This window comes from Solanum verrucosum, unplaced genomic scaffold (assembly GCF_900185275.1).
Source record: "Solanum verrucosum unplaced genomic scaffold, falcon-dt-bn FXZP01000011.1, whole genome shotgun sequence".
Classification (NCBI taxonomy): Eukaryota; Viridiplantae; Streptophyta; class Magnoliopsida; order Solanales; family Solanaceae; genus Solanum; species Solanum verrucosum.
The window spans coordinates 1,840,652-1,856,416 of NW_026020058.1; the positions used below are offsets into that span (position 1 = coordinate 1,840,652).

Below are 15,765 nucleotides of genomic sequence, written 5' to 3' on the forward strand. Positions count from 1 at the left end.
ATGCAATCAATAAGTGAAGTGAGGATAATAAACTACTATTCTATAGGCAAAAAGTTGTCACAACTCATAGTTACAATGTAATTTCAACAGGATATATATATAATTAAATCTTTAATAAAAAGTTAGATACTTTAGTATAGGGTGCCCACAACCCATAGTTTGTGCTATTATGACCATTGTCAAAGTGAAGATAAATGCCAGCCATACCATAATCATGAACATCAACTAACAAATTCCATTATATAATTAGAACCTGGCCTTTATAATACTTCTTCACTCAAATATTTTAACACTTACAAGTCCTAAAACCACTTTGGCAGTTATTGGTCTAACTGACAATTCTCTGCCACCATGGTCAGTACTCAGTTCTTGCTCCCCCTCCACACCCCCCCCCCCCCCCCCAAAACAAAAAATTAATTATTATTTTTTTGTTGGTTCTTTGTTTTGTGTTTTGTCAGGAGGAAGGTACAAAGTTAGAGTACAATTCTGTAAGGAATTGCAAAATGAAAGGAAAAGGTGGATTTAGAGCTTCTTCCTTCATCTATGGTAATGTATTTGTATTAAGTAATAAATTCATTAAATGTATACCAATAGCAAAAGGTATCACTTTCTTCCCAAAAATGCAAGTTCCGCCATCAGCACACCCAACAAGAAACATATACTTGATGTGTTGCACTGTAAAAATTCAAAACCCATAAAGTTGAAATTCAATTTGATTTTAATTTGTAGGTTTTGTGGGATTAGACAACATTGGATTTGTAGCAAACATGGTGAGCATGGTACTATACTTGTCATTCAAGATGCATTTCGACCTGAGTGGTTCAGCCAACACGGTCACCAACTTGTTAGGCTCAACATATTTGCTCTCTATAATTGGTGGTTTCATTTCTGATACTTACCTCAACAGATTCAACACCATTATCATTTTTGGAACTGCTGAAATACTCGTAAGTTTAATTTATTTATTGATCAATCGATGTAGAATTATGGATGAGTTATTAATGGTTGCATACATTAATTAGGCATGGGCGTTGATGACAATTCAAGCTCGTTACTCATTTTTGCAACCAAAGGCAAATTCATTAGAAGGTGGAATAGCAGTATTGTTCTATGTATCAGTGTGTTTGTTAGCATTGGGTACTGGTGGTGTTAGGGGAGCTTTACCAGCATTGGGTGCAGATCAATTTGATGAGAATAATTCAAAAGGAGCAGTTGGAAAATACTTCAACTGGCTATTGTTAAGCTCAGTGTCAGGTTCAGCTATTGGTGTAACAATTATTGTTTGGATTAGCACTAGCAAAGGTTGGTGGATGGGTTTCCTCATTAGTTTTGCTACTACTTTTCTTGGTTTCATTATTTTTATCTTTGGAAAGCCATTCTATCAACTTCAACTTCCTGCTCAAACCCCACCACTTACAAGGATACTCCAGGTATCTTTCTTTTTTATTTTATTCATCTTACATTTTAATAAACATGTCCTTTAATCTGGTTATCCGCTCATACCTATGCCCTTTAAATTTTGAGCGTACACAAAATTATATAAAGTTGAACAAGCAGTACTAGATACTCCCTCCGTCCCATTTTATGTGAGGTAATTTGACTCGGCACGGAGTTTAAAAAAGGAAAGAAGACTTTTAAAATTTGTGGTCCAAAATGAATGATATAAATTTGTGTGGCTGTAAATCATTTCATTAAAGGTAAAATAGACATTTTATAGTTAAATTGTTACTTAATATAAAAATGTGTCATTCTTTTCTGGACTGACTAAAAAGGAAAGTAAGTCACGTAAATTGGGACAAAAGGAGTACATGTTTTCTATGTGGGGTCTCACATGGATTGCCAAGTTGTCTACATATACTACAACATATAAAGGATTTAGCGATAATAATAAATATGAGTATTTATAACCATCACTCTATATAAATGTTTAGCGACACTGAATGCAATGACATAATTCAATTCCGGCAAGTGCTACTTGTTCAATTATGTATCTACTTAGACACATCTAAAATTAAAGGATATAAATGTCAATTAAAGCCAAATTAAAAGATATGTTTATGTATAACGTCAATTAATTAACGATTTATTATAATAATAATTATATAGGTTATCGTTGCGGCGATCAGAAACCGAAAGCTGCAATTACCAGATAACCCTGAACAATTGTATGAGAAAGACTCAGATTCATCAGACCCAAAAATTGCTCATACTAATCAATTCAGGTAATGTAATAATTATATCTTAACTAATTAATTAAGGCCTATATATATAATTTGAATAGAAGAAAATGACGTTTTACACGTCTATTATGTGTGAAACTGAAAATCTCTTGTGCATGGATGCAGGTGTTTAGACAAAGCTGCAGTTGTTCCAAAAAGTGTTGAAATAACAGAATGGAGAGTTTGCACAGTGAGTAAAGTGGAAGAAGTGAAAATAGTAACAAGAATGTTGCCTATAATAGGCAGCACCATTATAATGAACACATGTTTAGCACAGCTTCAAACATTCTCAGTCCAACAAGGTTATCGAATGAATCGTCATTTTGGTTCCTTTGAAGTACCAGCACCATCAGTACCAGTCATTCCATTACTCTTCATGTGTATTCTCATACCTATTTATGATTTATTATTCGTCCCATTTGCTCGTAAAATCACAAATCATCCCTCTGGAATCACACAACTCCAACGTGTAGGCGTTGGATTAGTCCTATCCATCATCTCTATGGGTATAGCTGCATTGGTTGAGATAAAAAGGAAGAATCAATCATTGAAAAATCCATTGCAACCTATACATGTGTTTTGGCTATCTTTCCAATATGCAATATTTGGTATTGCTGACATGTTTACATTAGTTGGAATGCTTGAGTTTTTTTACAAAGAAGCACCTATTGGAATGAGGTCACTTTCTACTTCATTTACATGGATTTCACTATCGTTTGGATACTTTTTGAGCAGCGCGTTTGTTGACATTATCAACTCAGTTACTAAAAGAGTTTCTTCAAGTAAAAAAGGATGGTTGGATGGACAAGATTTGGATCAGAATAATTTGCAACTTTTCTATTGGTTTTTGGCTATTCTAAGTTGCCTCAACTTTATAAATTATATTTATTGGGCTTGTTGGTACAAGTATAAATCAGATGATCATCAGACCTCAGCTAATGATATTGTTTTGCCTAAATCAGCTTCTGTTAGTAGGGTGCCATTTCTCAAGGTAGATCATGAAAATGATGTCACACTACAAGGATTGGAGGATCACAAGAATTAAATATGTTTTTAATTAAATGCTTTGTCTTTGTGGGGTGTGTTTTCATTCTTTTTGAGTTGATTGAAATTTAATCAGATTGTCAAAGCTTGAAATTAAATGAAGTATCTACTGTTCATTCATCTCATGTTCTTTTAGTTTGCAAATTTTGATGTCATATTAACTAAAATAATACTAACATTTTTTATGGTTTACAAAACCAAATATAGATATAGTGTGGGTGGTCAAATAAAAAGATATTGCATTAGACACATCAAAATTCAGTAAATACATGCCTCGCGAGTTTCCTTACAAAGACAACTCAACTGATTACAGTTATGCCCTTTCGCAACACTTTCATATTATTAAACTACGCACACTTGTTGAATCCTTCTCTTCTCACCAACTTGAAAGTTACATTTCCAACAATTTTGATGTAGCTCCTCAGAAGACACGAAAAAGGGGTTAAAAAGGGAGGAAACATCTAATATTACCACCATCAAAAAGGACAACAGACAACAGCCTAGGACATATATGGCATCTCAATAAACATGGATGTCAACGCCAATACTTCCCAGCTTCTTCATTGAATGATAGCGAATCCAGAGGTATGAAAGCCGAGAAATTGCTGCCTGGCGAGCAACTTGAACTCCTCTACATGCAAGCTTTAAATCCACTAACACTTCGTTACGTGTTAGATCTGACTCAACACTTTCATCATATCCATCAAGGTCACATTCAGAGACTAGAACTACTGAGCCATCATCAAAGACAGCAACTTCTTTTTGAGCTGGAAAGTCGAGCATTTTCGATGAATTATCATCTCCACAAACATCACTATCAGTATTTTTTACTCTTGCGTAGTATTCTTGAACAGCCTGCATATGTATGACGTTTTTAACTTCAGAAAAATAAGAATAGAAAGGACAGGGAATTCTAAGCTATCAAGGAAAGCATTTTAAATACAGTAATATATTCTTCTTCTTTTTGATAACCAAGAAATCCATTGGTTCCAGCTTCCATAAAATGGTGGATTAAATGCCCTCTCATCAAGAAATCCATGATGGCGTGAGTTATACTATTGCTTTTGTCATTGAACTATTGCCCCGAGGGCAGTAATATATACATATCATAAAAACACAAAAGCACACAAATTTAAAGTCGTGAGGGACCGGCTGACATATTCTAACTCAGATGCACAGAATTGAGCAAGAATATAAGTGCATTGCACTTGGAACAAAAACAACAAGAACAATTAAACCTCAATGCAGAACAGGTATCCTAGCTAAGAGCATACCTGCCACTGAGAGGGGGCCAACAACACCCTTGGTCTGATGGTTCTGACGTAATCATAAGCAGCCTCAGGTGTCATGTCCTTGTGTTTGACCTGCTCAAGAGGCATTATTAGAACACAAAATAGCCAAAGCAGATTATAATTGAACACTCTTAGGCGTGGTGCCCACCAGGTAGCAAAGGACAATGGTTGTACTACGCCCACGGCCAGCCTTGCAGTGTACGTATGTTGTCTTACCACAAGATGCATTACCTTCAAAGCCACAAGCATTAAAAGTATGAACGGGCAATCAGAGATAATGCAATGAAACTGCAAAGTCCGGCAATGTAAGATATATACTTGAAACCATGATATATGAAAACTGGGAGAAGATTCTTATCATCATTACTTACTTAAGAGCTGGGTGAAAAATACTTACTGTAGATGAATTCTATAGCTCGGTCAATATCTCCATCTGATGGTGCAAAAAGATAGTCTCTGGTAGGAATCACCAAGTGATTGATGTCATGATCCTACAAAAAAAAAAGAAAAAGAGGGGGCATCAATGGAATGAAAAATTGTTGCAAATCACCACCTTTTAAGAATGATAGGAAATGCTGGAACTTCTCGCTAATGTGCACTACTTACATAGCATTAGGCACAAACATATGGGACCAAGTATGTTTTCTCTAGTTGTAATTCATTCCTTCACATACTACATGCTTTAATTAAGAGTTTCACTCAAAATATGTATATAGACATATAACAATCCAGTCATCTTCTTTCAATCCTGTTACTGACCTATCGTAGTAAATAACAATCGCTTCTTAACAAGCAATTTTAATACATAATGAAATGTAATGACTAAAAAGATGGTGATAATAAGAAAGTGGGCTTAGACAGTACAAGATATAACGACGTTGGGACCAAAGTCTCATATGATTCATTCAACGTAACCACTCCAGCAACACCTAGAGCCTTCAAGCGAGGGACATCAGCAGGAAATGGAACAGCTCCTAACAGTATGAACTGAAAAATAGAAAATTAATCAATAAAAACTAACAACACCTCAATCAACTGAAAACAAAAAGTGAAAGAAAAGATAAATGGTTAGACCCCAATGTATGATTCAATACATGCATTTTACTTTTGAGAGACAATACTTCAGAGATATGATCTGCTCTGATAAAAGGACAGATAACAAAAGAACGAACTGAGAAAACTCTAAAACCCACAATATGGTAGTGCATGAACAAATATTAACAACAGCTCAAATTCACATGGTAGCTGTATATAAATGAAATTTTTGTTGAAAGCAGCTCGAATCAATAAACCAGAAATGCTGACAAGTCTACAAGAACTGCAAATATTTGGATCAAGAATTGGGAGGGGAGAGAGATTGGATAATGAAAAGGAATGGAAGTGAAAGGACAGTGGCAAAATAAGAGGGACAGGCTATTAAAACTCTTTCCTAAAAGGATACTAATTTTCTTCTCCTTACATTTGCTTTACACCCAATTCAAAATACTTGTGTAACTCTTTTGTATCCACTAAGTTCCTTTTTCATTCAGTACAATTTGGCCCAACAACAACATACCCCATGAAATCCCACGTAGTAGGGTCTGGGGATGGTAGAGTGTACGTCGACATTACCTCTACCTCGTTGAGAGGTTGTTTCTGAAATACCCTCTGCTCAAGTAAAGCAAATCATAGTAGTAATGGAAAGAAAAAACGACAATGGAGAAAAACATGACAACTAATAGGAAAGCAAGGGGGAACATATATGTAAGGAACCGTAACATCAACAAGAAGGCGCGATTACCTAAACCTAGTAAACAGCACATGATAATAGATACCAAAAGCCCAAGATTGCATTAATAGGCTCATACTATGACAAACACGGTGCTCTAGGCTGCCACCAAGCCAGAGACTACATGAATACGCTAATACTAAGACAACGTTCGACTACCTTCTAACCTTCTACCCTTATCATGTCCGCGGTAAGATTAAGTACAATCTGGCCATATCACGCAAATTGGTGCCACTGTCAGGTAAAAGAATCCTAAATTTTATACTTCTTGAACACCCAGTCATTTTAATCTTGAAATGTAAAAACTTAGGAAACGGTTTCTTCAAATATCACAACCTAGCCCGAGAAAGCAAAGGACAAGGGGAGTAAACAGGATGATGATATGCAATCACCTCCCGCACAAAATAAGAGAATACACAGCGAACACATAATTTACAACTCTAAATTGAAAGAAGAAGGGTAGAGGAGAATAGGTACAGAATTAATCAAATTCACCAAACCAAAGCAGCTAAAAGTATTAGAGAATCTGTGAAAAATGGAGCATTATAAATTAATGTCGCCAACTGTTACAGTTGCACATCTGGACCTCCAACACTGCATTTCTACAACGGTGACATAGAAAAGGTATCAACTTCTTAGAAAACCTCTTATATTAAATACTCAGCACTAATTTTTCCATGTTAAGCACCATAGCAATGAGAGGACGTTAGAGAAAACAATCCAACCATATGCATTGCAACTTAATACTAAGATAGCATATCCTATAATGGATCTCTCTGACAACCACTGAAGTTTCTCTGATTACAGCAGTTGCATCTCATAATTTTGTACTTACTCGTGACAAATTTTGAGCCAAGCTACTAGTTTTAGAGCCTAACAATCTACAAACTGATTTATGAACACCTAATGGGAAATTAAAAGGATAACCAAACATCCCATAAATATGTGGTCGAAATATTAGAAGCATAAACTCTATATAAAAGTGAGTAACAAATCACGCCCTAATGTAGAAGGTGAGCTTGAGGCAGTAAAGGTTAAAGAACTTTTGAGAACATTCACATCTATAACTTGATTTTCCTTTAGGCCTTCCCAAGTAATATTATTAATGGAATATTTGAACAAGTAACATGGACAATAGTTTATCAAGTTAAAAGAGTGCAGCTCCAATTGTAGCTCTCGATTGAAGTTACTATCAAGAGAGCAATGCACAGATGAAACAAATGATAAGGGAGGGATAATCTCCTCGACGCCAGCCAAGAGGTTGGATTCAAGTCACCAAGGGAGCAAAGTGGAAAAAGCTACCGTTGTCTCCTTGACAGGGCAATGGGTATTGCGTATGGGGTTTACTGTTTAAAATGACAAAGAAAGATAACAAATGAAAGAGCAATACTAAGAACTTGATCCTGGCTTACTTGGACTAGTCAAACTATGTGTCACATCTTAAAGTCAATAACATTTACTTCTATTATAAATTGAAGAAGTCTAATTACCAACACAGGAGATGTTAGGAAAAATGACATTGACCAACTAATATTATACAATGCAATATGAAATTAGAACTTAAAATCAATATATACATAAACAACAACAATAATTTGTAATAGTAAGCAAGATGAATACAGATAGGTACAAATGATACCTCATCAACCCTATCCCACCATCGAAACTCGGTCTGAATCTTGTTTCTCACAACATTATACAGCAATGTAGGATAAAAAAGAGCACGAGCCCCTGCTCCAACCAAAGCCCTTTTCGCATCCGAAACAGCCAATGGACCTTCACAAGTATCATCACAAAACTTCTCCTCCATGTTTACTACTTCCCCCTCCTCCTCCTTCAGTTCTTCAATATACATTTTTCTATTTTGCACTAAACAAAACCCTCAAAAATAATTTGGATCCAAACTTAATAAAAAGGTCCAATTTTTATTCCTATACAGTATGAATAGAAAGACCCAGAACCTGAAAAAATGAATTAAGTAATTAAAAAGCACATGAACAGAAGAAATTAGAAACCCAGAAAAATAAATTCAATTCAGGCACCAGTTTACTCACCAAAACTGAAATCAAATGCAGCAAAAAACTAAACTGGACAAAAATTGCACATATTCCAACAGCAAGATAAAACCCAAAAAGAATTGGATTGAAGCATGTATCTTTTCCAAGCCATATTTAATTTAATAACAAGAACAAGAAACAAGAAACTCAATCCCCCAAAAGGGAAGAAAATTGATGTATGGACTAAAACAATAAAATCAAGAAACAAGAATTCCAAAAAGAAAAAAAGAAGAGAAATTTGATGGGTTGAAGAAAGGTTCTTGGTTGTTGGGTGAAATCTAATTGTTCAAAGGGCATATAGAGTGGGTGACTTTCTCTCTCTAACAATTTTTGTGACTTTCTCTCTCTTTTTTCTATACCTTGCTTTTTCTCTCAACAGACAAACTCTCTCGTCTATGAGGCCCTGTACATACAATCAATTTTAGAAAACACACATTATTTTGTAAAATCAGATTACCCTTAATATTAATTATTCATTTCTTAATTTAGATATAAAATTATGTACTTTCTCGGTGAAGCTTTCTAAAAAAAAAATTTCAATATCCAAAATAATTGAAAATTGTTCAGAGTTCGAGATGGATATTTGAAAATAAAATCATAATTTTAAATAAAGTTTTATATTTTCTAGGAGAAAAATTACACTACTGTTTATAATGGAAATTATAATTTAAATTATGTTCAAAATGTTTTTTTCCTTAATATGTGTGTATTGTTTCACAAATTCAGATAATCTAGAATAGAGGAAATATCAATTAATATTTGTATTGTGGTAAAATAATACTATAAAAAATAATTAACCAGTCATAATAGGTTAACAATAAAATTAATATGATAAAAAAATCCTTAAAAATTTATTACATGCCATAATAAAATTTAAGAAAGGAAGTTAGCATATGGTTTATAACGGCAGAGTTGATTTTCTGGTTACCCGTCTTTGGAGGGAAACGTTATGGATATGGAAGGAAACGTATGAGGTCTGCACCTAATAAGATAATACTAAATATAGTATAATATTTTTTAATAATTTTTTTGAAATATAAAATAAATTTAAATAAAAATATGTAAGTTTCTAAAATTAGTGGATATTAATCGCAGTCAGTTGCTAAACAAAGAAAGACGTAAAAAATGACGAATCTAAAGTTTAATTTTTCAATAAATAACTTGATATATAAAATAAAGGAATAAGTTTTGTATAATGAGTTTCTAGCTTAAATACCCCTTTTTCAAAACTCAATTTAAAAAATATTTTCATGCACCTTTTGTACTTGTGTGACACCTTCAATCAAGTAAATTTGGCTGCATATATAATATGCGCAGACACAAGTATAAATCTTTTTTTCTAATTTTTTTTTTAAATCTTCTTATTTTCTTTATCTTCTATCTAAACTAAGTTGATATACATAATTTTTAATTTTTTTTACCTTGTATTTAGTTTTTCTTTAACTTCATTCATTGTTTTTTTTTTCTCCTTTTCAATTGATTTTTATTCTTTTATTTTCTTTGTCTTTCCTTTTGATTTGATTTCAACTTTAATCCCAAATGTCTTGAACTTAAAATAAGTTAATTTAGGATAAATATCAAAATACGTTTAAAAGAGAAAAGTTAAATCTAAGGACACTTTTAAAAAAATATTACTATTATTTTAAAATAAAATATACTTAATTTTTTAAAAATAATTAAAAGTGAAGAGATAAAGTTAATAAAAAGGAAAAGAGTAAAAAAAAGTTAAATAAGGAGGAAAATACATATTTTACAAAGAAAAAAATAAAATATATATAAGTTTTATTGTTTTAATGTCAATAATTATATGTACTAACTAATTGTGAATAATCAATTAAAAAAATATTTACTTTTTCATTGTTCACACACTCTCATTGCGAAATACTCATTTATGATATATTTATTTTATTTTAAAATAGTTTAGGGATAATAGAACTCTAGTTAAGTGTAACTATATCTATCAATAGAATTTCTAACATGATTTAGGAGATATTTATGCTTTATGGATAGACATTGATTTACATATTTCAACCAAACTGGAGGCAGAAGGAAAGAAAAATGAAATATGGAAGCAGAATGTTAATATGAAGATATGTTAGGGGTTTTATTGTCAATATCTAGTAGTTATGTATACAAATTCCAAAGTGAAGAGAAGATAAAGTTGCTCTGTATTAACATTTGTTTGTTTTCCCCAAATAAACGACAGAGCAGCCATTTTTCCATTGCAATTGAGTGACTGTTAATGCTCTGAAAGCTTCAATCTTTTCCATAGAAAGGACAAAGTCATGCTTCTCAATCTGTCCAACATTTCTTCTCCATGTAATTCCTCTCTTCGCTTTTGACACTTTTACATTACTTTTGCTTCAGAAATTATTCGAATTATTTATCTTCTTTGTGTTTCTCCTATTTGATAGCTTTGCTATGATGAACAATGTGAATGCCTTTTTCTTGTTTGATCTCCCTTTCACCTTAATTAAATGCTATATTATCCCCCCAAGAATTGTCTCCAAATTACTATTTCCTCTGTTTGTAATTACTTGTCTATTTTTGAATTGACACACCTATTAAGAAAAAAATAATTGATATAGTGAGTTTATCATTTTATCCCTATTAATTATGAAGTAATCAATTAAAAAACTTAACATTTTCAAGAAGTTCTACCATAAAAGTAGTTAGTTGTGTCATTTCTTAATGTAATTAGGGGCAACTAAAAAAAGAAATGTGGACAAGTAATTAAGGAACGAGGGAGTAACATTTAGTTCTAGCTACACCTATAGGTTTAGCTATAGGAATTGGCTCCACTTGATACATTTTATTCCAATGTTTTTTAAATCCTCGGAAAGCACGTGCCTCTTTGCCTTCATAAGATAGGGGTAAAGCTGTGTATCCTCCCCAGACCCCACTTGTGGGAATACACTAGGTATGCTGGTGTTGTTGGAGAGCATGTGCCAAGGCATTCGATATTGGGAGGATTCATCATAATTAAGTAGTTTCATATGTGTTGTTTAACTAACTATTCTCCTTTTATCTAGGCTTTGGACTAGCAATGTGAACTCATATAGGATTATATGTTAACTTAGGGAACAATTTCCTCTAGGAAGTTGAGATTATTGTTTATACTAATGGATTAACAGTATTCCTAGCTCAATTTTTTAGCATCTTCTTAACCATGTCAAGTGGTGTGTGTATTACTTCCTGTTTTCAATATTTGATATTGACAAAGAATTGAACTTGAGCTGAGGGTCCTTCGAAAACAACCTCTCTATTTCCACGAGGTAGCGATAAGGTATGCCTATGTACGCTCTACCCTCCCCGGACCCCATTTGTGGGATTTCATTGGGTATGTTGTTGTTGTTTCCATGTATTTTTTGCCATGAGAATACAATATAGGGTCCTTTAAGCTACATTTGCCAGCCTTTGATAGGTAATCTTTATGGTTTGTCATGCATTAATCCCTTTATTAAACTACTTGTTTTATTATCAATTTAGATACTTTATCAGCTTGTCATACAACTAAATCTTTTCCCAGAAAGAAGTCAACATTCCAGTGTTGCTTAGCTGCCACATTACAAGATAAAAGGTAACCTAACTTTTAACCACAATGTCAATCTTTTGTAGCTGAAATACAGAATATTTTCAGGGTTAGGGAACAGAAAGTAAATGTATTGCATTATGAGGACAATATGAAGCGCAGATCTCTCCTGTTTTTTCTGATTACATCCGGCATATCTCCCGCTTTTCCAGCTTTTGGGAAAACAAAGAGTAAAAACCCGTATGATGAAAGACGCTTACTAGAGCAGAACAAACGGATCCAGAGAGAAAATAATGCCCCTGAAGAGTTTCCCAGTTTCATCAGAGAAGGTTTGTTTACCCATGAGGGACTGTGTGGGTGGAAAAGACCATGTGTAGTACCCAAGTTTAAGACATCAGTAGTTAGACATCCATTTCCTTCTTTTGATACCACGATACTTTATAATGTGATAGTGACTCTTCAAATCCTTTTTCAGGTTTTACAGTTAAAGTAGTAACGCCTGACAACTATGAAAAGCGTGATTCAGGTCTTATATTGCGGGATTTTTCTGTTGGTGAAGGTGATTGCCCAAAGGATGGTCAACAGGTTTTCTTTCATTCTTTGTTCCTGAAAAACGTGATTTACTTTTATTAAATTGTCATTTATTTTGAATATATATATCCTATTGGGAAAATAGTATACTGTTCGTACATTCATTTCTCTACCGGAGACTTGGAACCAATATGGTACATTCATGATAAAAAAATGCATTTCCTTTTATGATCATTTTTTATATGCTTTATTATGTAATTGTTTTGTTTGTATGTTATTGCATTCATAAGTTTCATTTGATTTTGTAGAAACTGTCGCGGCACAGGTCATTGCATCTAGTACTGTAGTCTTTTACCATTTTGGTTTGTAATTAAGATGATCCTTGGATGTGTGTATTAACATATCTTACTCTTCCGATAGTGGTTTTCCTCTGTCCAATGTAGACTTATGTTAGACTTACTTCAGTGATGGGTGATAGTTGTTAGTTGTTTCTTTATGGATTTTTGAGTACCAAAACAAAATGTCACTTACTCGATATAATTCAATATTAACTACCTGGGCTCCTTATGTAGTCATTGCTGAACTGAAAGCTTGGTAAGTCACTTTGATCTTTCACACCTGAGTTCTATGAAGTTGACTAAGGACAATCATTGTGAAATCTATTTTCCGTCAGAGAAAGGGGACTGTTTTAAGTGTTATGTAGTTATTCTGACATATGTATGAATGCAAAAGAGCTGACTTAGGCTGGTTATATCATTACGAAGCTCTGTTGGGCTTAGTACAACTTGGCACCTCGACTTAGCGATGATCCTTTTGTATTTCACTTTATTTTTCCTTTGAAAAAAGGACATCAGATTTCAAATTAAAGAGAAAGCAAGGTTTAATTGCATTAAAAAATGATAAACAGATTACTTTTCGCTGATTATTTGCATTGCTGCATTCATACCCAAATTTCTTTAACCATTGGCAGGTGACTTTCCACTATATTGGTTATAACGAGTCTGGACGTCGTATTGACAGCACATACATTCAAGGTTCTCCTGCAAAGATTCGGATGGGCACTAAAGCATTGGTCCCAGGTGATCTAAGCTAACACACAATCTTGTAACATCTTTACCTCTCAGAGAAAATTTGTAATAAGCAGAAAAGTATGATTGCAGGTTTTGAGGAAGGAATTAGAGACATGAGACCTGGGGGCAAAAGGAGGATAATCATACCTCCAGAACTAGGACCTCCGGTAAGTGTCCTTAAATCTCCTCTTCAGTTGGATTCTTTTATAATTAGTATCATCTAAAGTTGTTATGTAATAAAATAAGCATCTAAACTGCTATGTAGCCTGTTGCATTCTTCTGATATCATTTATTTGATAAGAATCTATTTCTGATTCTGCTAACCGACAGAAGACAAGGAACTCTTCATCCAATAATACCCCTTTTAATCGCTTTAGTAATTTCTTTCGTCTTCCTCACCTATTTAGACAGTTTGGCTTAAGTTGGAGTACCCCTTGCAAGGTTCAAAATGAGAGAGAATATATATGTGTTCCGCCACCTCAAAGATGAGTTCCTATATGTTGGAGTAATTTTGAACTCAAAACACCTACTTGGACCTAGGTGTACTGATACTGTTTTAATCAAGTAGTTTAACAAGATTCTATTGCACATTAGTTTTGAGAAATAATATGTCCTACATGTAATTGTATTTGTAGGGTGGGTGGGAGGGGGGGTGGGGGAGGTCAAAATTTCCCCTTAAGTAAAACTATCATTTTATTTATTGCTTCTTAAGGAGGGTGTCAAGTCAAACATGGACGGAGGGAGTATTATTTTTGTTATTTGGATTGATAAAGGCTACACTTCACATTAGTACATAAAAGTAAGTGATCATTAGCAATTGAAACCCTTTTAAATCAGTTAAGCTATTAAAAAACATCAATTCTAAATCATGTCATTACTGTTTTTTTCCTGCCCAACTTATGGTTATACAATTTTCCATAGCATAAAAAGGTTTACAAATGAAAAAGGAACCTTTTATTTGTTTGTTGAGTGTTAACTTATCCAAATAATTAAATATAAAATTACATTCTAGATAACAAATACAAAAAGAAGGGGAAACTTACATTTTTTAATTCTGTAATATTAAGAAAACATAAATCAATATGCATATTAATGGTTGTGGATCATGGTTTATTCCTTCCATGATAGATGAATAGGTGAGGTGTGGCTTGAGCTCTTAATGCACATAATTATTAATGCTTAGCACATAATTTTTCTTTCATCCAAAAAGTAATGGTGTTAACTGAACGTATTGTTGTTTGCACGATTTTTTTCAAGGTTAGGATATTGTGTACATAGATCAAGAAATGTTTAGTAAAACGTTAAATTACATTTAGGCAAAAGTCACATTGAGGCAACCATTGCAATTTCCTTCCGGCTTGACCAAAATATAGGCTGTCAACACCTTGAAAATCACATTTAGAGCCACACTTATGAAGTGTATTTCTCGAAACTAGGATGTAAATTAGTACTCTATTGTGTCTGGAAGATGCATAAGTAGAACTGCATCTTGATATTTTTGCAATGTCGTCCATGTCTCACAGGTTGGGCCTTCAACATTTTTTAGCTCAAAACAGTTTGAAGTTTTTGATGTGGAATTGCTAGACGTCCAAGACTGCAAGCGTAGGACAATAGGCTTCTACTCTGATGTTGTTTGCAATTGAACAATAAGGTCATGTTGTGAATATTTCAGTCACATCTTGTATCATTGCTATCAGGAGAAGATACTTTTTTTTGTCTTCTTTTTTTAACAGCAACAAAAGGAGGAACAAGAGACTAGTCTAGAGATCAGAAGGTAGTTGTAGTTCTGAATCTTTTGATTTATGCTGAAAGTAACAGGAGACTATCCTACAGTTTATAGACTAAAGGTTCACCTTTTGAACCAGACTCTTCCCTCTTTCCAAGTCTTGGTGGAAGGTAGAGCATTTGTCTGGTAATATAGTGGAGGTGCTTGTGAGTTGGTGCAGACACCACCGTTTATAAAAAGAAAAAATGTTCATCTTTGCTAAGAAATGTTGAACTTTTTGGTGACTGGCATATAAAGCATCTAAAATATTTATTTATAATTTAAATATCTTAATGTTTATCAAAGAGTGTCGTTTTTTTTCAATATTTTATTAGTGTGATATTTAATTACTATTTTTTAAAATTATAATATTTACTCTTAAAAACAAACCGTCTTAATCACTCCTACAGACAACATCTTAATCATTCAAATGTGCATTCAAATTCAGACGTCTTAATATTAATGAAAACAAATGAGACCTTGGTCC

General features: G+C 33.5%; 3 protein-coding genes across 3 annotated transcripts; 2 read left to right on the plus strand and 1 right to left on the minus strand.

The window, feature by feature from the left end:
* Positions 1-291: 291 nt before the first annotated feature.
* LOC125823223 (protein NRT1/ PTR FAMILY 4.5-like) lies at positions 292-3,383 on the plus strand. The gene is made up of 6 exons (XM_049502624.1): positions 292-354; positions 459-546; positions 730-947; positions 1,023-1,430; positions 2,107-2,222; positions 2,346-3,383. The coding sequence occupies exons 1-6, from the start codon at positions 352-354 to the stop codon at positions 3,262-3,264; spliced, it is 1,752 nt and encodes a 583-aa protein (XP_049358581.1). The 5' UTR covers positions 292-351; the 3' UTR covers positions 3,265-3,383.
* A 157-nt stretch (positions 3,384-3,540) lies between these two features.
* Positions 3,541-8,254, minus strand: LOC125823225 (phosphatidylglycerophosphate phosphatase PTPMT2-like). The gene is made up of 6 exons (XM_049502626.1): positions 7,963-8,254; positions 5,420-5,542; positions 4,953-5,046; positions 4,704-4,786; positions 4,538-4,627; positions 3,541-4,118 (listed from the first exon to the last, which is right to left on the minus strand). The coding sequence occupies exons 1-6, from the start codon at positions 8,176-8,178 to the stop codon at positions 3,783-3,785; spliced, it is 942 nt and encodes a 313-aa protein (XP_049358583.1). The 5' UTR covers positions 8,179-8,254; the 3' UTR covers positions 3,541-3,782.
* A 2,315-nt stretch (positions 8,255-10,569) lies between these two features.
* On the plus strand, positions 10,570-15,228 carry LOC125823218 (peptidyl-prolyl cis-trans isomerase FKBP20-2, chloroplastic). Its single transcript, XM_049502622.1, has 7 exons — positions 10,570-10,699; positions 11,870-11,960; positions 12,021-12,241; positions 12,388-12,497; positions 13,414-13,522; positions 13,604-13,680; positions 15,037-15,228. The coding sequence occupies exons 1-7, from the start codon at positions 10,666-10,668 to the stop codon at positions 15,154-15,156; spliced, it is 762 nt and encodes a 253-aa protein (XP_049358579.1). The 5' UTR covers positions 10,570-10,665; the 3' UTR covers positions 15,157-15,228.
* The last annotated feature ends 537 nt before the right edge of the window (positions 15,229-15,765 follow it).